The 21861-nt window shown below is 45.0% G+C and overlaps 1 protein-coding gene across 23 annotated transcripts in view; it reads left to right on the top strand.

The window, feature by feature from the left end:
• Positions 1-21628, top strand: part of ARNT (aryl hydrocarbon receptor nuclear translocator) — a 28055-nt gene extending 6427 nt beyond the window's left edge. For 4 of the 23 annotated variants that reach the window (XM_027444549.3, XM_027444552.3, XM_027444551.3 and 1 more), the window contains 22 exons: positions 415-526; positions 950-994; positions 2189-2233; positions 4961-5005; positions 7487-7700; positions 7858-8071; positions 8159-8224; positions 8336-8435; positions 8850-8915; positions 10036-10121; positions 10562-10638; positions 10810-10944; positions 11412-11486; positions 12278-12429; positions 14184-14294; positions 14500-14578; positions 14965-15088; positions 15676-15775; positions 16437-16587; positions 17212-17371; positions 17859-18010; positions 18592-21628. In XM_027444549.3, the coding sequence (XP_027300350.1) occupies positions 415-526; positions 950-994; positions 2189-2233; positions 4961-5005; positions 7487-7700; positions 7858-8071; positions 8159-8224; positions 8336-8435; positions 8850-8915; positions 10036-10121; positions 10562-10638; positions 10810-10944; positions 11412-11486; positions 12278-12429; positions 14184-14294; positions 14500-14578; positions 14965-15088; positions 15676-15775; positions 16437-16587; positions 17212-17371; positions 17859-18010; positions 18592-18681 (2399 nt within the window). In that variant the 3' untranslated portion in view covers positions 18682-21628. Of the gene's footprint in view, positions 1-414; positions 527-949; positions 995-2188; positions 2234-4960; positions 5006-7486; positions 7701-7857; positions 8072-8158; positions 8225-8335; positions 8436-8849; positions 8916-10035; positions 10122-10561; positions 10639-10809; positions 10945-11411; positions 11487-12277; positions 12430-14183; positions 14295-14499; positions 14579-14964; positions 15089-15675; positions 15776-16436; positions 16588-17211; positions 17372-17858; positions 18019-18591 lie in introns of all 23 variants that reach the window. The other 19 variants (XM_027444555.3, XM_072028080.1, XM_072028079.1 and 16 more) reach the window with 15 other exon arrangements.
• The last annotated feature ends 233 nt before the right edge of the window (positions 21629-21861 follow it).

The raw sequence follows: 21861 nt of genomic DNA, 5'->3' as shown, positions 1-21861 counted from the left end.
AAATGCACCCTCTGAAGGAGGTGGTGGGAAAGTCGTTCAGGCAAACCCGTGACTCTTCTCCTCCCCTTCTGCATGCTTATGCAGCTAGCATATGAGAGTTGTTTTAGCCCCCACCCATGATGGCATCAGACTCCTCCCCTGTCTAAAAAGGAGACCACATCTTTTAGTTTAATGAGCTAAGACTTTGAGCTTATGGAAACAGCGTGTAGTCAGAGCTTGAAATGGACCCTGAGCGCAGGCTGTGGAGCAGCAGTAGATAAACAGTAGATAAAAGGACTAGAAGCACGCTGCACAGGATCTCTGCTTCAGACACTGAAATGCTCTTAATGAGAGCTCTGTGTTGAGACTACTCTGTCTGAGCTAGAGGAGGATTTGATGTAACACTCTTACGGTGTTTCTGCCCCTCCTGTTTAGAAATGGCATCAGATGTTTCCTCGCTGAATGCAGCTGTCAGCTCTGGGAACCCTGGCCCAGGTGCACAAGCTGGAGGAGCCATCGTTCAGAGAGCCAACAAGAGGCGTCCTGGGTGAGTGTGTACTCCATGGGTGGCTTTTTTAATTCTTTGCTGGATGCATGTGAAGTGTGCTTTTGAGGAAACGTTGCTCTCCTGAAGAGCGGTTGGACTTGTGGTGAGGGAACTTGTCTATTTTTAAGCAGAGTGGCCAGACTCCTTCAGTTGTGCTGTATGAAGTCCTTTTCCTGTGGAGTGGTATGCTTTGTGATGCAATGGGTGCTCAGTGGTCTGTCTTTTGAACTGTTTCCTTGCTCTGTTTCTGTTAAACACATAAAAGAAGCCCCCTTCTAAACCTTGTGGATTGTTTCATGTTAGTATTTGGGATTACTTAAATCTTCCTTTCAGGAATCATCTGCATCCCTGCAAGGACAGAGGAAAAAACATCCTGTGAAGGAGAAGCTGCTTGGTTAATCTCTTCTTGCTTATGTTTTTCAGGCTTGATTTTGATGATGATGGAGAAGGGAACAGTAAATTCCTCAGGTGAGAGAGAACATCACATCCAGAAGTTTCTGTTGTGTGATCTAAGTGTCTCTGCATTCCCCTCAGAGTAGGAGCTTGCTGCTTCTGTGGCTTTTCCTGTCCAGCAGTGCAGAGTGAAAGCAATGGCTGTGTAGGAGAGGAGGCAGCGATCCACTTCCTTAAGCTCTTCCCTTTCTCTTAGTAAGCAGTATTTCTCCATCTCTGCAGCTGATGCCAAATAAAAGCTGCTATGCATATGGGGGTCTGAGTCTGGAGAAGGGACTGTGGTTGGGAGGAGATCCTGTTACTGCCTGGGATACAGTCTCTACCTCAAAACACCCAGGGCCACACAGTGTGATGAGGTCAGCTGCAGAGGTAAGCCTTCTGAGCTCTGGGCTTACAGCAAGGCTGGAAGCAGTGTTGCAGAACTCAGTGATGATGTTAGCGTTCAGTACCAGCACTGCAGAAGATTAAATATTTTCTGTGAATGCTCTCAGCAATCTGCTGTTTGTTTCAGCACAGCACTATAGGAGTACTGCTGCTGGCCCAAGCCCCTGTTTATTGTAGAGAAGAATCTTCTGCCAAATAGCTTGTCAGCACAACAGTGAGATGCTGAGCTTTTGTTAGGGCCTTAGATATGTATCACTTAATTCTCATCTGTTGTAAGGATGCTCCAACTACAGAGACCTCCTTGTTCCTGAGGAGTTGGCAAGCCTGCAAGTATCTCCCCTCACAACCCATATGGAATGCAGAAGAGTTGGAAGATCTCATGTAACTTATTTGTAGTCTCACTACATGGTTTGGGATTGGACAGCTAATGTATGTCAGTCTGCTAGAGATGACTTCAGGATGGCTTCGAGATGATTATGGTCCTGGTGATCATAGGATTTACCTATGAGATCTTTTGGATGAAGGTGTTGGTCTGGGTTAATTGAATCTTCAAAGCTCAGATGGACCTATTGCTTTGTGTGTGTGTGTTCACTTAAATTACTGAGTGAAATGCCATTGTCTTTGATAGGAATGTGATGTGGGAGACATCTATGTCATAAAAGTCTACACTTTATTTTATTTAGATAAAGGAAGAATATGGTTCTGGATTGCCTAAGCTCATCAGAGTTTGCATTTTCTGCATGTTTTGTTAAACCTTGTTGTTCTCTTTGTTTTTGGGAAATAAGCGTAAACACTTTTTTTTTCTTCCTCTCCCCTTCCTCCTAGGTGTGATGATGACCCAATGCCAAATGATAAGGAAAGATTTGCCAGGTAAGAATCTGTTGTGTTGCAATTTTGGAAGATTGTGGTGCCAAACCACCCTAACGTAAGAGATCCTGTGGCACCCTTCTAATTAGCAGCTAGATTTTTCTCTCCTTTAAAGGAAGGTGCATCTTGCACCAAAGGACTGAGATATTTTCTTTTTTTTTTTTTTTTGGACCAGTTCATTACGAGTATGATAACTTTATCTTCTTTCTTAATATCTATTTCAGCTGTTGGCTTGGACTCTCATGTTTTTCTTCTGCCCAAGAAACTTGCAGAGAAGTTTTATGCTTAGCTTAGGATTTATTTGAACAGGGTTTTCTGGCAATTTTTGTGCTTACCTGTCTGTGGCTTGTATGTTCTGTGGGGGAGTAAGTCAGGCAGAAGCTTCCCTTAAACAAGGGATTGCCTAGACACTAGAGTGTACAGTAACATTATAGCCAGTATTTTGATGCTGATTTTCTACCTGGTGGTGTCTGAGAGCAGCTCTGTACTGTCCAGTTACTTCATGGTATTTTTCAGCTTTCTGAAGACCATGAAACTAAATTTAAGTATTTTTATGAGTTTCATTTATGTTGCAGTATAACGTTCTTTTTTTGGTCAAAGTAAGCTTCTTTTGTGTATATTGAATGTTATAAATTTCGGATTGTCCCCTTAGTGCAAAGACTCATTATCTTATGTCTTGGTAGGAGGAAATAAGAGCGAATACAGAACAGTGGTCAAGATGCTATGCTTAGTCATGTGTCCTAAGGAGAGATCAGACTTCAGAAGTTCCTGAAACTGGAGTTAAAATAAAAGTGCTTGAGAACAAGGGGGAATGGACTGCCTAGCATGTTGCTTCAAGGACCCTGAGGATCAGCAGGGCATTATGTTGGTTGTGGGGGCCTCTTTCTGCAATTTCCCAGAGGTGATGCAATGAAACTACTGGTGTAGAAATAAAGGCTTTATAAAATGTCTCTTCCCTGTTTCAGCCAGAGCTATAAACTTCTGTTAAAGTTTTAGTGCACAGAGGGATATATTGCAAAGCCAAAATTTCAGGTCACAGTCACGCTGATCGTCTGCCAGATATCTAGGACTGACTTCTAAGCTGAGGCTCTCGAGCTTTTAAGTGGTTTGACTTGACCTGAAATCAAGCAAATTGGAAATGTGTTTGCCAGCCCACACTAAATAACTTTATTCCCTAGTGCAAGTCATAAGCTCTGGAAACTTAAGGCATAGCAGACCCCGATAACGTAAGTGGTAGGATAATGCAAAATACCAAAAAGGCGCATTCTGTAGGCAGGAATTGCAATGTTGAATGGTTTCATAGTCTCTAAAGTTAGAAGACCTACTTGTTAACTGTACAGTGGTACCATAGCTGGAGTGGGGTCTCAGATCCCTGTGACTACTGTTGTGGTATGCCCTTTGATTACCTTGGTTAACATGGACAAGGTTGGAGAAGAAAGGAGGAACATGCAACAAGACAAAGAACAAAACCCCAACCAACCAACCAAAAAAAGACCATCACAACCCCAGAACTGAATGTTATACACCCAAAGTTGTTAAGGCCCAGGCCCAGAACCGTTGTCTGCAGTATTTAGGACATCTGCAGTACCTATGCACTTTAACGTAGAGGTTATCACTTGCAGTTACTGACTTGGGCAAGTCTCTAAAGGACAGTAGCAGGAGGTGAAGAGTGCTGACAAAGTTTTCAGCATTCAGACACCATGAATGCAGGTGTAAGAAAAGGGTGCCACAGATCCTCTCTGCATCTGTCCCCCTTGGCCTGCTTACAGATGTTTTCCATGACTGCTGGTATCGTATCATGCTCCTTGTAACTTTCTGTTAGCCTACATCTTTCAGTACATTCTTCCTCCATCCTCAGATGATGTGAAGCAAAACAGAGCATAAAAGAGAACATCATGTTCGAAGTGCTGTATTAGAATCTGTTTGAAGTTGAAAAGCGTCACAGCTGGTTAATGCTAAAATACACCTATTAGACTCCAGAAATGCACATTATATGTCTTAGTTGCTGAGCCTTTGAGTGATTGCACACCTGCCTCACTGAGAACACATGGTTACCTTCACCTTTCCTGGTGGTAGCTCTTGAAGGATTATTTGTTATCCAAGGCAGCCAAGCCTGAACCGGAAAAACTTACTAGTCTTTTCAAAACATGGTTTGCAGATTCTTCTTCCCTGAAAATTGAAAGTGCATGCAAGTTGGTGGAATGTCTGCCTGCCTTTTTGTAAATGATGTGCGTAACATCTGTGTAATTTGTCATGTAGCCATCTTGACTGTGCTGTCCTGAATGGTGTTCATGTAACAGCATTACAAAAATGTGTTATCTGTGAACCTTACGCTCCTTAGATTTTTTTTAAATCTGCTTTTCTGATTTCTTAACCTCAAACAGGCTATTGATTTTTTATTCCCCTTTAAAGAAAGAGCAGTTTAATGTAGTCTAGACCCTCTTCTTAGTTCTGCCATTAACCTTCAAATCTCTCACAGAATGATCTGCACCTCAGTTACATGTAAAATCTACTCCTTACCTATTTTATGATTCTGATAAGCATTCTAAAACTTTAAAGCAATGTAGATTAGTTTAATGTGTAATGATGCAAAGTGACTGCTTTGTTTTATGGAATTAATCTCCTGCAAAACAGGCATAGCTGTAGGCTGGGTTTCCTAGTACATCTTCCCATTTTTCATTTCTTTAAACTTTTTTCCATTTTAGCTTAGCTCGCTGATTTTATTTTTAGGTCTGATGATGAACAGAGTTCAGCGGATAAGGAGAGACTTGCCAGGTAGGAGAACGGAGATTTCAAGCATGGACAAGCAGAGTATTTCCTTTCCTTTATATATCTCTAGGCGTCCCTTTTCCTTTTTTTCCCCTCCTTCCCTCATCTGCTGCAGTAGAGGACTTGAAAGTGAACAGACTTCTGGAAGTTGCTGTGTAATGCAAATTAGGAGGGGGAAGGCATCTAGTTCCCTTGTAAGAATGTGTTTGGGGAATACACGAAAGGATTTGTTTGCAGAAGACTACAGGGAAGAACACGGTTGGACCATTGCTTTCACTGAGTATTGTAGCTTTGCTAACTTGTGCTAAATACAGTTTCTCTTGTGCTGGATCAAGGTGGTAACTGCCTTGTTCTGGCCTTGGTAAGGTTTTCTCATGTGAATGCTATTGTACTGTCAAAACAGGCATTAAAAAGTGTACTGGTTAATTTTTTTCTACTTCTTAATTTTATGGTCCCTTAAAAACTTCCAGGAAAGTTGAAGAACAATTTAGGCTTACTGAAAGCAGGATGTTTTCTTGAGTTCCTGTTTGTAGTTTCTTAGGAACCATGACTCTCACTGAAATGACTGAAGCGCAGTCATTGTGAATTCTGTACCATTAATATAGTACCAGTAATATATGTACCATTAATACCCTGAGAACACGAGTTCCCAGCTGCAGGTGGTAAAGATGGTGTGTTGTCAGGACTGCATTGCTCCAATAGCAAAACATTGACCCTGAATGTATCCTTCCCTGTTTTGACCTGCAAAAACAGCTTAACTGCCAAGGCTTCTGTTGCTTGCCACCCATGGCTCATTACTGCTGCAGAGCTGAGGGTTGATAATTCATGAGTTAATGGCTTGTTTTGTGGTTTGCCATTCTGCAAACTTACCTTGTACCTTTTTTGGATTATTTCACCCTAGATTGATTCTTAAACAGTATGCAGGACTAAAAGACTGTTCTGAATGTTGAGAATGCCATGGCTGCCTGCTTTCTGGTTTTAAACCAAAAAATAACCCTCAAACAGAGTCTTCCCTAACCACAGTATTGCATAGCTTAAATATTTGAGGAGGTAAGGAAACCTTTTGGGTGAGGCTTGTGACTACCGCTAACAGCAGTGTTTTTCTGGAATTTCTCTTCCAATGAAACAGTAACTTTCTTCCCATTAGTCATTTCTTGCTGTCGTGCAAGAGCCTGAAGTAAAAAACATTTGGCAGTGGGGCAAGTAAAATGTCTAGTGGTTTCCCAATAGCCTTTGTAGTGGAGGTAGTTTAATTTTCACAATTGAGCATGCAAGTTTGGAGAAACTGGATTAAAGGTGAGTGTGATAATTGAAGCACTAATTTTTCTGAGAATCAGTTTCTTGCAGCAAGGAGCAAGGTCACTGAATGATTGCACACCTGGGTGTTGATAAATGCTTCGGTTTTTTTATCCTCTTTCCCTTGCCTGTCTATGTTCCCTCAAACAGTCATGTCATTACGTTTTTCTGATCATGTGCTTCCGTGCATCTGATCCATCCTTTTGTATAGGAAACCTGGCTTTTAAGTTCTGTTTTGAAAAACCCACGTTAGTGCTGCAGTGAAATTACACGTACTAGATAAAAAGAATACAGAAATTATATTTTCACTTCTGGGGACTTGATGAGGAATTGTGCCTTGTGAGCAGACTTGCAAAAGGCATGTGAAGAACATCTGTAAGGACAGTAAATGGGCAGAATTGTTGTACTGCCTCAATAGAAATTGTGTGCACCACCCAGGTCTTTACCTGGTAGGTGGGCTGTCTGTGTTGGCTTTGATCTGTAGAGAAATGAGGTGTACATCTCCCCTCAGAAGTCTTCCCTTCTGCCATATTGCTGGCTTTCGATGTAACTGAGAAGTATCTTCATAAAGGCACTGTAAGGTGAGGCCCCTTTTTTTTTTTTTGTAATTTAGGTGTCCAAGTCTTAATTGCAATCCTGGCCTCCTTGTATGGTTATTGGAGATGAGTGAGTGTCTACAAGGGTGGGGGTAGCATTTCTTTAATCCTCAAAGAGGGGCTGAGCTGAGTATTCTTAGCCTGTCTGAATCAGTGCTGATGGGGCCTAGCTGCTTAAAGGCAAGCTTCCTCCCTCAAGTCTGATGAATCCTACCTTAAGATCAGAGGCCATGGTAAAGGAAGAAATTCTCTGGCTTCCTGAAGTGGTGTGGAAATGGTGGAAAAGCTTCTCCCTGTTTTAAAATAGCTTAGCTCATAGCTTTCATGAGATGCTGGAGAATCAACATGATTTAAAATGAGGCTCTCTTGTCTGCAGCGAAGGAGGTCCAACTGTAGACTCTTCTCCTTGCACTTGTTCCTGCGTTCCTTTATGCACGACCAGCATGCGAGACGCTTGTAGTCCTAACTCCTGATGACCCTGATGCATTTCTGTATTTTGCACCTTGGCCTTGTGGAAGCATCGCCATAGGAAAATGGCTGAGCCTTTTGGCCTGTTAGTAACTTTGTCTTCCTCCTTTCCCCCTGGCCTTTTTAGGGAAAATCACAGCGAGATTGAACGTAGGCGAAGGAACAAGATGACTGCCTACATCACAGAGCTGTCAGATATGGTGCCTACCTGCAGTGCCCTGGCCCGTAAACCAGACAAGCTTACCATCTTGCGCATGGCTGTCTCTCACATGAAGTCCCTGCGTGGCACAGGCAATACCTCCACTGATGGCACCTACAAACCCTCCTTTCTCACTGATCAGGTCTTGCCTTAATGCTGCTTTGTGGGAAGTACTGCAGTTAAAGGGGGAGAGGGGAAATTAAATTGTGGGTGGGGGAGTTACGTGCCTGGGGTGAGTTTAGAGAGTGTCACCTGCTTGTCTGTGGAGTTAAGAGCATGTCTGTCTGTTGTGAATGCAGGAACTCAAACACCTGATCCTAGAGGCAGCCGACGGCTTTCTGTTCATAGTGTCCTGTGAGACTGGGAGGGTGGTGTATGTCTCTGATTCTGTGACTCCTGTCCTGAACCAGCCCCAATCTGAATGGTTTGGCAGCACCCTATACGACCAGGTGCACCCAGATGACGTGGGCAAGCTGAGGGAGCAGCTTTCCACATCAGAGAATGCACTGACAGGTAAAGCAGCCTGAGAGAGGATTGGCAGGGGTGGGCAGCGTGAAAGCCATCAAAGGACTTGGTTGGATTAAAACCTTCCCTTTGTAGAAGGAACCAAACCCTGGTGCCTTTCTAACAAGGATCCTGCAGCCCCCCCTGAGAATGCATCTAAAGGTACCACTGGTGACACTTATATCTCACTAGTTTCCTAATGCGTTACCTGGTGCCTGTGTTGGGGAAAGGACTCAAATTGCGATAGCATCTTGTTTTTACTACCTTCTTTAGGTCGCATCCTAGATTTAAAGACAGGTACTGTCAAGAAGGAAGGCCAGCAGTCCATGAGAATGTGCATGGGTTCACGAAGATCTTTTATCTGCCGAATGAGGTAATGGAGAGAATCCTTGGAAGTCTCATTTGAGCCTGAAGCTGAACTTGTCCCCTTCATACCTTTATTCCAGCGCTTTTTGCTCATTCTGCCAGACAAGATATAACAAGGGCTGAGCTTTCCACACAGAGCTAGTAGTTGAGAGCTAGAGGTTTATCTTTGCCCGGTGCTAAAATAGCTCAACCGTTGATGTAGGAGGCCCAGTTTCAAGTAACAATTTATTTTGACACGATGTGTCATCACAGTTCTGGAAGTCTGTAGAATGAGTGCTTTTGACTTGTGTGATGGAGCTTCAAAGGTTTATCCCCATTTATAGAGTACTTTGTCTTATTCAAGGTTGTTAGATTGTTTTGATGGAAAAACAATCCAGGAAAGACAAAAGCCTTTCCCCTCTCACTTATAATTCTGGTACAGGTGTGGCAACGGCTCAGTGGATCCAGTTTCTGTAAATCGTCTCAGCTTTATGAGGAATCGCTGCAGGTAAATAACACAAGGGTTATGGTCAAGCCCTTTGCATTGCTAGGAACAAAAGAAATGACAGCTCTGACAGTGGTGGGGACACAGTGTGGTTGGTGACTGTATAGGGTGGGCTAGTATAGCTCATAGAGCTTGGAGACAACTGCTGGAAGATGAAGTACCAGTATGTCGGTGAAGATAGTCCTGAGAAATGTTAGTTCTTCTTTACTCCATACTTGGGTTTTAAGTCAGTTTAAAACGTGTTCTTCAAAACTGTTGTTGGGTTCTGGTGTATATTATCCCAGTGTTAATTTGAAGTTGAGACAAATTCCAAACTACTGTGAGCCACCCAGCTGGAAAGCAGTTCTTCAGGAAAGGACCTAGGAGTCCTGGTGGGCACCAAGCTGTGAACATGAGCCAGCGTTGTGTCCTTGCTGCTAAGAAAGCTGATGGAATTCTTGGCTGCACTACGCAAAGTGTTGCCAGCAGGTCAAGAGAGGTGATCCTTCTCTACTCAGCATTGTGGAAGCTGCATCTGGAGTGTTAGTCTCTTTTTGTACAGGACACAGACATGCTGGAAAGAGTCCCATAGGGGGCCACCAAGATGTCCAAGGGATTGGAGCACCTTTCTTAAAAGAGGCTGAGTGCTGGGACTGTTCAGCCTGGAGAAGAGAAAGTTTGGGGGGATCTTACCAATGTGTCAAAGGGAGGGTGCAAAGAGGGTGGAGCCAGGCTCTTTTCAGTGGTGCCCAGTGCCAGAACAAGAGGCAGCGGGCACAAACTGCAATACAAGAGGTGCCCTCTGAACATCAGGAAGCACATCTTTACTGTGCAGGTAACAGTGCTGAAACAGATTGCCCAGGGAGGTTGTGGAGTCTGCTTCAAAATCCACCTAGACTTGGGCATCCTGCTCTAGGTGTTTGTACTTGAGCGGGAGGGGGGGGTGGGGGTGGACACAGATGGCCTCCAGAGGTCCCTTCCTATCTTAGTCATTCTATGAGTTTTGTCTTTACACCTCTTGGGTTTATGTCAAGTCTCTTTACCCTGAAGATGTTATGTGGATTTTTTTTTTTAAATACAAGTATAAAACTTGTCTCATCCAGTGTAATATATAGCACAATCAGAACTGTTTCTCTCTCCCAAGGAATGGCTTAGGTGCAGCAAAAGATGGTGAACCTCACTACGTTGTGGTGCACTGCACAGGTTACATAAAAGCCTGGCCCCCTGCAGGTAATGACTTAGTGAAAGCATTCAGATATGTCCGCTTCTAAAAACATAGTTTGAAATTGTCCATTCTCTGAAATGAATGTGCAAGCAAATACTTTCTAAATGTATCTGTTACTTGGTCATTTTAGGATTGAACTAATTTTTGCAGATGCTGGAACAGAGAAGTGTGTGTCTAAGCAGTATTCTCTGTAGAGGATGAAAATTATATTAGGCTGTCTAATTTACTAGCTAATTCTGAAAGTTACAGAGATCTTGAACTTTTTCTGGCAAGAAAAGGGAGGGGGGAGGCAGCTTAATGTACTGAATTCCTTCATGGGAAAGGATATTGAATTAAAAAACAGGGTGGAGAGGTGTTGAAATCAGAACTGCATGCCTTTTTTCCTCTGAAATCAGCAGTTCTTCCTGTATTGACTTTGCTGGAATTTTTGGCACTCCCTTCTCAGGTGTTTCACTGCCTGATGATGACCCGGATGCTGGCCAGGGCAGCAAGTTTTGCCTCGTGGCTATTGGCAGACTCCAGGTGTGTAGCATCTTTCAATGGTTCAACATTGCCTTGTCCTAAGAGTCCACAGAGTTGAACTGTTCTGTCTGAAGTTGTTCCCTGACTTCCAACAAATCTGACTGCAGGGCTGCCAGGCCAGGAGAAAGCAGCTCTCGCAAGATCTGATAATGTATGTGTCTTACCTTGCAGGTCACTAGCTCGCCCAACTGTACAGACATGAACAATGTTTGTCAGCCAACAGAGTTCATCTCCCGACACAACACTGAAGGCATTTTCACCTTCATAGATCACCGCTGTGTGGCTACTGTTGGCTACCAGCCACAGGTGAGAAAATGACAGGAGCTTTCTAAGAAAGAACTGCTGTTCAGACTTGCTTTTTCCTACTCCCTCTTTTGTACATCATGGTTCTGCTTGTCTTAACAAATTTGATTAAAACAGTGCCCAGGCACTGAACCAGGCCTGTGTTTCTTCTCCAGCAGTTGCTTTTTCATCTGCTTTTTCAAAGTACTTTGATCATTGGCAGGGTGGGTGGCTCTGGGTTATGTCAAATGTCAATTAAGATTGTTTTTTCCTACTTTTGAGTTAGAGATCAAATGTTAGTCAAATACTGTTGTGCTTCTCTCTAAAATACAGCACACCAGTTCCTGCACTTGGTTTGTGTAACAATGATTTGGGAAGGGGGAGCAGTAACTACCTGTCAAAAATAGAATTAATGGGGCAGACCTGAAAGAGGAAGCGTGCCTGCCAGATGAAAACTGGTTTGATCTCTCTCCCAATTCCTTTAAAATTAGGAACTTCTGGGGAAAGACATTGTGGATTTCTGCCACCCAGAAGACCAACAGCTTTTGCGGGACAGCTTTCAGCAGGTAAAGAACTTAAACTACCAATTTGCATGCATAGTGGTATCCAACTTGGAATCTGTCTTGTTGCTTGCAAAGCAGCAAAACTAACTGGAAAACCAAAAGAATAAACCTTAGCTATTACTTCTTTGTCCAATGGCAAGTGGTTACAGATAGTCACGTAACCGTGAATGTGAAAAACAAAGCAGAAGCATCTGATATCTAACTCTTGAATTCATCCTCTGGCTGCTGATCCAGTCTGCTTTTAGGGCCAGAGACATGGCTACAAAGTGCATACCTGAATGCCATGCTTCTGTGGCTGAAACACTGGTTCATCTCTAGGGCCCAGCCAAGTGGTGCAGAACTCGAAATGGATGTGGTTTGTTTGTCCTGTTGTGGTTACTCTTATTTCTGAGGGCGTTGGACTTGTGGCAGGGCAGGTAAGACTGCCCATGTGCTTTCATGACTCCAAAAACAGCTGCTCATATCCATTTGTCCAAATAGCTGGAATCAGAAGCAACAGCGTGCGCTTCATTTGCTGGAGGTTTTCTCATACATCTCACCAGTGCAAAGAGATAAAATAAAATATAAGCCAAAATGGTAATATTAGATTTAATACCCCCACCACCACCATCATTCGGTATTCAAGATAGCATAAGGGAATGGTAGCAGTGCTGTTTAGCTGGGGAAAAAAGTGAGATACGGTCTTGTAGGCTTTCAGGCAAAGGGCCATCACAAGTTTTTAATGGGGGGTGGCTTGTGCTCAGAAGCAAGTTGCTCTTTTATCAGGTACTACTGATGGCATTACGTTTTTTTAGGTGGTGAAGTTAAAAGGCCAGGTTCTGTCAGTCATGTTCCGATTCCGATCCAAAAACCGGGAATGGCTCTGGATGAGAACCAGCTCCTTTACCTTCCAGAACCCCTACTCGGATGAAATTGAGTACATCATCTGTACCAACACCAACGTCAAGTATGTACATGGAAATGACTTGCCAACCATCAGTGATAACACGTGAACCTGATGGGATCTTGTCCCAGAAAAATCAGCAACACAGAGCCACAGGAGCTTTGGCCTCTATTCCTCACCGAGCTTCCCATCAGTTTTTGCTTAGGCCCTGGAGAAATCACTAAGTCCCTTGAGTACTCTTTTCCAGGCACTAGAGGACTATGAAGTCAAGAAATTTAATTCCTTTGGCTGTCTCAGTTGTATAGCTTAGCAAGCTGGCAAAGTTCAACTCTACCAGTGCCTTGTCTAACTCTGTTTACTGGAGCAAGTTTTCTGTTTGCATTCAGAGCTAATATTAGTGAATATGAGTGAAGTCCAGATTTGAATGTAGCTCTTGCCTTCCTGTGGCAGTCCAGGAGGGCAGCTGGTCCAGAGTGGTTTTTCATGGGAGCAGAGCTGTCTGTAGTTGATGGCAGAAAGTAAACACTTTTTTCTTCCACTGCTGTAGTTTGACCTTGGATTCAGAAATGAGCTCATGAGTGATGCTCTGGGCAAGCTGCCATCATTTCTGCTCCTTCTTTCTCCTCTTGACTATTTTAGTAGGTTGGTAGTGTACATTGTTCCACCGCTGCATCTCCCTTGGGAGTGATCAGAGCTGCTGTCTTTACCCATGGGTGAGCTCCAGGCCCATTACACGAGAGCAGCAACTGAAATGAAGAAAAAAAAATTGCCTGTATGTTGTTCATAGCTTCAGACCTGGTGGGTGCCCCAGATGGAATCTTTCCAAACCAGGCAAGCAGAAGGCTAGATTGCTTGTGCCTGTGGGCAGGTGAAAAGCCAGGATTTTTTTTTCTTTTTCAGTGAGGAAAAGTCCTGGAGTGCAGGTAGCACTTCTTCCCTTCCTCCAGTTAGCAAGGTGATGCTTTCTGATAAGAGAGTATTAAGTGTTGAGCACTTGGCTTTAGAGAGCTGCAATCTGAGCGCAGGGCTGAAGTCTGATGCAGATCTGATACAGGCCTTAATTCCTGCCCTAGCGTTAGAGATATCTCTTTGAACTCATTTGTTCCACGCACATCCATTCTCATATCTGTATACAACTTCTAAATACACTGCGCAAATTCAGAGCAGATAAGCACTAATCTGTCTGATTGCTTGTGGTGCAGTTTAATCTGTGCATCTTTGGTAGGTTTTGTGTAAAGTTGTTTCATCTTTGAGATGGGGTACTACTTCAGAATCAGCAGCTTGCAAAAGAACTCTTGAGAAAATGTTGTATTTCTCTTCCTTTCTTGTGGGAGGAAAATGTGTTTAACTAAATTCTGACAGTTAACAGAAGAACATAAAGAACTGCACCAGTGTCTTGGGCTTAAAAGCTAAAACTGCTGGTGGTTCCTGCAGGCTCCAGCTCTGGAGTGTCTGATGTAGATCTGAATAGAAAACTTTGGGGGTTTTTAGGACCCCACAACCTGTGCTTGTGCTTTAACAATGATGCAGAACTGGCCAGGCTTCCGGCATAGGTTATTAATTGTTCCCCTGCTCGGTGACTTGAGTTGAAGGGGGCAGACAGCCCTCTGGCTTACAGCCATTAGCATTGTATTACGGGATCACCACCACCCCTTTCAGAGACAATGGAAATTGAGTGGAAGGATCCTTCACTTGAATAGGTTTTGCAAAAATGGTTTCCAGTCCTGTCTGAGACAGACACGTTCTCCTACAAGCAGTAGCCAGCTGTTTGCTTTCATTTGGTATTTTTTAAATGTGTTTTTCTCCTTTGCTTTAAGGAACTCAAGCCAGGAATCTCGGCCTGCCCTTTCAAACTCTATGCAGAGGCCCCAGCTGGGGCAGAGCGTCAGTCTTCCCCTGGAGATGGGCACAGCACAGCTGCCCTCAAGGTCAGGAGGTGCTCAGCTCCTTTTACCATGCCTCTCTTGCTGGTTCTGCCCTCCTGTCAAATAGTCTTCCTACCCAAACTTTCCTCTCTGCAGCACTGAACTCCTCTGGGCTAATGAATCATTGGTGTAACCACAGAGTATCTGTTTCCTTGGCAATCATTTTTAGCAGACGCTATTCTCCTGTTACAGACGCTTTCTATTTTAGGCAGCAGCAGCCGCCACAACAGACAGAGTTGGAGGTGGTCCCAGGAAGAGAGAGTCTGTCTGGTTACGACCACTCACAGGTAAATCTATAGGGATTTCAGTTACTTCTTACGTTTGTTGTCCTGCATTATTTAAATTGCATTTTGCTGGGGCTTTAAAGGTGGCCGCATAAGACTGATTTGAGATTGTTGGAAACTTGGATAGGAAAGTATTCTGATCTGAGTTCTGCAGATCTGCTTGCTCAGTTCTCATCTACCCTTGTTGAACCCTCTTTGCTATGTCTGTGTCAGTTCTCTGCCAGCCTGAAATGGCCATGCTGTCCTGATGAAAGCACCTAGGAGTCAGGAGAGCAGCGTGGCCTCCTGCATGTGAGGTCTTTGTGTATAGAGCCCTCAGCTGTTCTCCTTGCTTGCTGACTTTCTTTGTGCCTGATGTACTCATGGCTCACACTTGTACCTGCTTCCAGGTTCCTGTTCAGCCTGTGACTGCTGCTGGCCCAGAACACAGCAAGCCATTGGAGAAAGCAGAGAGCCTGTTTAGTCAGGAGAGGGACCCAAGGTTCAGTGAAATCTACAGCAATATCAATACAGGTAGGGAATGCTGGGCTTGTGAGATGCGTCTGGGGGCATGTTGCATGTTTATCCAATTTCAGTTTTGATTCAAGTGCTCTTTGCTCTGTCATGCAGAACAGCTCTGGATGCAGAGGTTCAGCATGACTCTGGCAGCCTAGGTCTTGCAGAACAGTGCTGACTTTGACACTGGGTGAATAACTCCTGAGTACGCTAAGGTGCTGTTGTGACACTGTTGTCCTGCAGCCAGTTTGTTGCTGGAGAGGTGTGGGAAGGGGGGGGTGTGATAAATTGTTTCCAGCTCTGTATCAGACTGCCTGCCTTAGTCTGATCCTTCATGTTTGTCCCCAGAGATAATTCCTAGTCTGAACATAGGATGTAGTGGATGTTTTATCCCCAGCAGACCATAATACAAAGTTTATTAGGGAGTGGAGAGGAAATCAAACTAAATGAGATTTTACAAAAGCATCTGGAGTCCGTGTCTGGATAAGGAACAGTCACATATGATGCTTTGGCTCAAAACAGTATTCTTTCACATAGGTATGTTTCTTGCTGGCTTGTTCTCTGTCCCTGTTCCTACTGGTGACTCTCTTGACTTCTCTTCACAGACCAGAACAAAGCCATTCCTGCCAGCACAGTCCCTGCCAACCAGCCCATCTTTCCACAGGGAAACACTTTTACTCCATCACGGCCTGCCGAGAACTTCAGGTGAGGCTTCCTGTGCTGGGCATTGAATGGCCTCATGTTAGCTTTATCTTGTCCTGCAGTTGTTCCAGTTGAGTTTGTGTCTTCCTCCGCAAAAGATGTGGACTCTTAGCCCCAGCCTGCATGGCAGTGATTGTCCATACATTCCTACATAGTGTGCACAGAAAATACAGGGGGAGCCCATCCAGGCCTCTTTCCAATTGAGGGGTGGGGAGGCAAGGGCTTCTGTATCCCGCTCTACTGTCTGGTGCCACTCGGCTCTTTGTCAGAGGTACAGGAGCTTTGAGGGGGCCCTCCTCAGTTGGCCCAGCATCTCCTCTGCTGTACAAGTCCACACCCTCATCATCACCTCATCAGACTTTTTTCCTGATATCCCTCTGCTGTTTTGCTTACTGAAGCTTATCTGTGGGGTAGCTATACCTCTTGGACGTGCCTAGACTGTAGTCTAAGAATTGAGCTGGGTGAGAGTAGTCCTGCTTACAAACCCAGCAGCTCCTGCTAGCTGTCTGTAGCAGGGCAACGTGTTGAACACTGGCATGTGAGCAAAGTTACTCTGTGTTTCTGGGCTCACTTTCCCCTACCAGTAACTTGCATGGATGGTGTTTTTGCTTGCTTGTCCTGTATGTGACCTAGCATCCTTCTGAGTGCCTCTCCCTTTTTCCAGGAGCAGCAGCATGGTACCTCCAGTGAACATTATTCAGCAACAGCCCTCATCAGCAGGCCGGATCTTAGCACAGATTTCACGCCACTCCAACCCTGCTCAGGTCAGCGGAACCAACTGGGCTCCGGGGACTCGGCCACCATTCACACCCCAGGTAGCAAAGTATGAACCCTCAGTGCAAGCCCTGAGCCCCCACCGTGCCACAGGCCCTTCTCATCAGCATGAATCAACCTGCTTTAACTCGCTAGCAGAGCAGTGCTGTGTGTTGAGTGCTTTTTACTGCTCATGTTGGCGTTTGAATAGCTTGAAGGGTTGCAATACCAATGGCTGTTGGGGTGAATTGCTGGGCTATGCTGTGCTCTCCGCTTTACCCCACACCTCACCATAGTTGTTGGTTTTAATTAGTTCCTTTCTAGTATTTTCTCAGTAGAAATATTAGAGGAAGGAGAGATGGGAGGGAATGCGTTTGCTGCTTTGAGTGCTTGAAGTAGTCCAAGACCCTTTTTTCCCTTTCCCATTGTTGTCAGCTTCTTGTTGCATTAGGTGCTGTGCAAATGCAGGCAAAGATAAGCACTTTGCTTTGAAAAAACTCTTTGGCACAGCTTAGGGCAGATGGGCAAGAATGGAAAAGGGACATACCCTGTATATGTACTTTCTCCTTTGGAGACAGGTCATTAGGTGTGAAGCTGGGCCAGTCCAACAACTTCTCACTCTAGTTAAAATGAGGGTGCAAGTAACAGCATCTCTCCTTCCTCTCCCATTTCTTGTTGTCGTTCAGCAAGTGGCATCCCAAACAGTGAAGACTCGGCCCCCTTCATTCAGCATGGGGACTTTCCAAGGCACCCCATCCTCATTCAGCCCAATGACAGCACCTGGCACTACCGCTTCCCCCAGTGGCACTGCTTACCCAAACCTTGCCAGCCGTGGTACTGGCTTCAGTGAGTACAGCTTGGGAGGTTGGGGAGGTTGGTGGAGTACCAACAAAATCTCATCAGAATAGAGCTGAGTGCATCAGTCAGATACTGTCTTGATGTGATAGTGCTCTACAGTATTTGTTGTATGTTGGGAAAGCCCAGATGTTAAGAGCACAGTTAAATTCTTGCTTTGGCAGATGCTGCCCTTAACAGATTTAACAATACTCATAGTGCGAGGGTCCTGGACAGGTGAGTTTCAATCAATTTTAAGGCCAAGTGAGAGAAAACAAACCCTTCTGGACACCTGCATCTGTTGTTCTGCCCCGTAGATAGGTAGAACCAGACAAATGTTTTAATGCATGTGACAGTTTAGTGGCTCTCCCTAGAGGGAAGATCTCACCCTGTTCCTGGTGTAACAGCTAGACACCACAAATGAGTTGCGCACTTTGAGATACTGAAAAACCCCAGGTTGCACCTAGAAAAACTTGCTGGCTTGTTCCCTCTTGAACAGCAACAGAGGCAGCGCAGACCCCCACTCCATTCCAGACACGGGCAACAGAAGGTGTGGGAATGTGGCCGCAGTGGCAAGGACAGCACCATGGCCCGCCGTCTGGGGAGCAGCACGTGCAGCAGCCGCAGCCAAGTCAGCCTGAGGTCTTCTCAGTAAGACGGTGCTTTTTTTTTTTAACCTCCTGTGTGAGGACTGGTGAAGGCCAAAGTTGTGGGGATGAATGATGTTTGCTTAGGTGTGGGCTGAAGTGCAGGCATCTTGTCCCTGTTTAATACCTGGTGAAGTCTCAAACTTGTGAGTAACCTGGTGGAGTTGGAACCAGGAAGCAGAGGGCAGAAATGCCTTGGCTGGACTGGCTTTGTGTTTTGATGTGTTACAGAATCAGCACAAAGCTCTGCCAGTTTTGCAGCTGAATTAACCCTTCTAGCTATAACTTACAAAAAAACAAAACCCCCACCAACACCAAAATTTGCAAAACTACATAAGGTGAAGATAACTCTGGAGTTCATATTCTTGTGAGATGGTGCTCCCAGTTTTCGAAAGGGAGACAGTACAGTCACTGCTTGTGATTTAAATTCACTGTTCTCCTGCAACCTCAGACACAAGCCTTATGTGCCCTTGAGAGGGAAGTTGACATCTTGTCTGCAGTACCTCCTCTAACAAACTAATCTGTGACTAAATTACTAGTGTGCTATCCTAGTCCAGATATAACTCTGTTCTTATATCCTCACAGGACATGCTGACAATGCTGGGAGACCAAGGACCCAACTACAACAATGAAGAGTTCCCAGAATTGAATATATTCCCTTCTTTTTCAGAATAAAACAAGTGCCAGGGAAAGCAAACTATAGCTATATATAATATCCATGTGTAAAGGAAAACACCTAAGTCTTTTTTTTTTTTTTTTTGCAAAGACTGCTGAACTTTCTAAACACTTCCAACCTTCTGGAGGCAAAGCTCTGCCTGACAGCCTGGAGGATGGATGGCCTGTGCAGGAAGATGATGCTGTGGTTTCGGGCATCTCCTCTGTGCGGTGCTGGCAGCGAGGACTGTTTGCCAGGAGGATTGAGGAGCACTAGAGTTCTGTGAGAGCAGCTATGCTCATTGCCTGATGGCCCCACATTTCCAGAACTGCTTGTGAGCAGTTTTTGTTCAGCATACTGGGTTGCTAGGGGGGGATTCCAGTCTGGATTGCAGACAGCCTGCCTCTTACCCCAGAACTCATAAGGTGGCTCATACTGTTTTATTTCAACCTTCTATATCGTGACTCTTTTCTATAAAACACAAAAAGTATTGTAACTTTTTAAATATTGGAAGAAACTCTTCCAAGTGTGAGCTCTGTATAACACAAGTCTGGAGGATGCTTGGGTAAGAATCTTTGTCAAAAGCAAGCTTTCTTGTCAGGAGTCACCTACTGGTGGAAGCTTTGGTGTCTTTGGAAGGTTGTTACAGTGTCTCCAGTCCAGTGTGCTTTATTTAGATTCCCATGTTTGCAGGCATGTTGGTGTGTGTTTGGACACCATCTCTTCTGTGAACTGTGCAATCAATATGGGCCTCTGTCAGTGTGACACGTAAACTCTCTTGGGGCCCAGTCATTCATGTGAATGACAGGATAGTTACGAGCCATAAAAATATTATGTATGTAGCTTTTTTCTTGATGCATCAGGATTGCAGCTGATGGTTTCATGCTGTCATGAACCAATGTTTCAATGGGCTTTTTTTTTGGGGTGGGATGGGGTGGATTGGACTGCTCTGCACTTTCCATGCAACTTTACCACTTCTAGATCAAGTTTCTCACCTTTATTTTGGAGCTGGATGTCTGGTTCCCCGCACAGAGGCCCTGGATTCATTCAGGAACTGGCTAGGAAACTGCATTTTTCACTACATGCTCTGAACAGCAGTGTTCACTCTTACATTCACAGTCTTAAAGAAAAATTCCTGTTATGTGGTGACGCTTTTGCCAAATCACAAAACTGAGGAGAGCAGAAGAAAAGGGATCAGAATGATTTAAAAAGATATTAATAAATCTTGACTTTGTATCTGCTGGATTCTTCAGCAGAAAAACTTGTGGTAAATCTTGCTCTCCTCAGGGTGTGTAGGGTCTGGAAGAACAGTTTGATTCCCTCTGTGATGGCAAGTTGTGCTTAAATTTCAACTGGAGGATTTGTTCATTGTGGAGTTTGACTTGGAAGGAAACAGCATAACTGCAGCAGGGAAAGAATATGAATCTTTCCTGGAAACCTGGTTTTGTTTTGGATGAAGTCTGCTGAGCATTTCTCCCTCCTCCCTGCATGTTGGTGAGACCCCCCCCTGTGGAATGGCATCCTCTATGGTGTGGTGAAAGGAAGGGTTGTGGTGACTTTCAGGTCTCAGTGGTGAGGGGAGAACCTCCAAAAAGCAGATTTTGGAGACTTACCTAGCAGATAATGTCTGTATGGGGAAGGTTTTGAGTGAAACATTTTCGTTACTGTAAAGTAAAAAATGAATTTCAGTATTTGCAAAGACACAGAGAAGTTCCTCTTGGTAGTGGAACAGAACTTTCTTTTTTTTTCCTCCTGCCTTTGTTGGGGAAGGAAGACTTTTGAAATTTTGCTTCAAATTTACCTATGAAAAATGCAAACCTATTACGGAGCTGGGAATCCTCCCTTGATCCACCCTCCATCTTTTTTTTTTTTTTTTTTTAATCCAGGGAAACTGCTACCAGCAATAACTGTGTTGGGTCCCTCTTTGCCTGCAGGAGCCCGTCATGCCCCATGCTGTCTCTCTTGCCAGTTCCCTGGTTGTCAGGCTGTGGAGTTTCCTCAGGCTTAGAGGAGATCTATTTTGTATAGTATGGTGTTAACTGTCCCAGGTGTTCATACTTGGGCTCGTGGTGCGTGCTTGCAGGACAAAGGGGGTGTGTGAAGGACCAGCATCAAACCACACTGTCCTCCAGTGGTGAAGCTGTTCTTAACATGACCAGATGGAGAATGGATCAGCACTTCCCTGCCAAAAGAAGAGGAGAATTCTTCTTTCTACATAAATCAAGCCCTGGGTATTGGAGGGGAGCTTGACCTTTTGTGAAGCTACAGCTCTGATACGTTCCAGACTGATCTCCAGCTGTTGAGCTCTGTCCCAGGGCAGCAGTGGGAGCTGGACTTGCTGTTGGTGCTTTGAACCCACCCCTGAACACATCAGGACCTTGGGGGCTGCATGGAAAAAAAGATGAAACTGCTAGGTCTGTATCTCCCCGGGCTTGGAGCATGTTTCTCCCTTCCCTCTTGCCCATGGGCATCTAAGCTCTGGTGGGTGATGCTGCTGCAGACTCTGGGTTTCAGGTCCTGCCATGGACAATTCAAGCAGCTGGGGAAAATAGGCTGAGCAGCCAGCAAATGCCAAGCCTGTTGGGGAAAAAATTGCCAAGTCTGTTGGGAAATGTTGGCCTGGCTGTGGTGCTGGCAGCAGCTCAGGACCAGGAGTGGCAAGGGGCTGGTTGGGTTTTGGCACCTGTGCCCTTCCTCATACTGCTTGAGGGACAGAGCTGGGGAGGGCAGGGGGCGTGATGGGACAGCGGGGGGTGAGGAGTGTTCCATCATGTCCTGTTTTGATAATTGTATTATTTTTCAATGTGTGTGGGGGGGTGTTTTTTCATACAATTGCTTGGGGCAGGCAGGAGCCAACCCTCCTCTCTGGGGGCTTGTTTTGGGCCCAGGGCTCTGTCGGTGCAGGGGTTGCAGATGATTATATGTAGCAGAGATTTTACAACAAGATATTTTCCCTTTTTTTTCAAAGCTCTGTGTTATTGCTGCCTCCTTGCTTGCCTCCCCTCTACCACCTCCAGCTTTTGCCCTGGGGCTGTGCCCCTGTCAGGGTTGCCCCGAATCCCCTTCCTGAGCCTGGCAGCGATGCCAGGCCAGCGTGGAGGGGTTGGGTGCCTACCTGCTGCCTTTTCCTGAGCTCTTCCCTTCCTTCCCCTCCCCCCTCTTTAATTGCTTGCAGATCGTGGTCTGGAACCCATTAGCAG

This window comes from Anas platyrhynchos, chromosome 26 (assembly GCF_047663525.1).
Source record: "Anas platyrhynchos isolate ZD024472 breed Pekin duck chromosome 26, IASCAAS_PekinDuck_T2T, whole genome shotgun sequence".
Lineage (NCBI taxonomy): Eukaryota > Metazoa > Chordata > Aves > Anseriformes > Anatidae > Anas > Anas platyrhynchos.
This window is presented reverse-complemented; position numbering and strand designations above follow the sequence as displayed.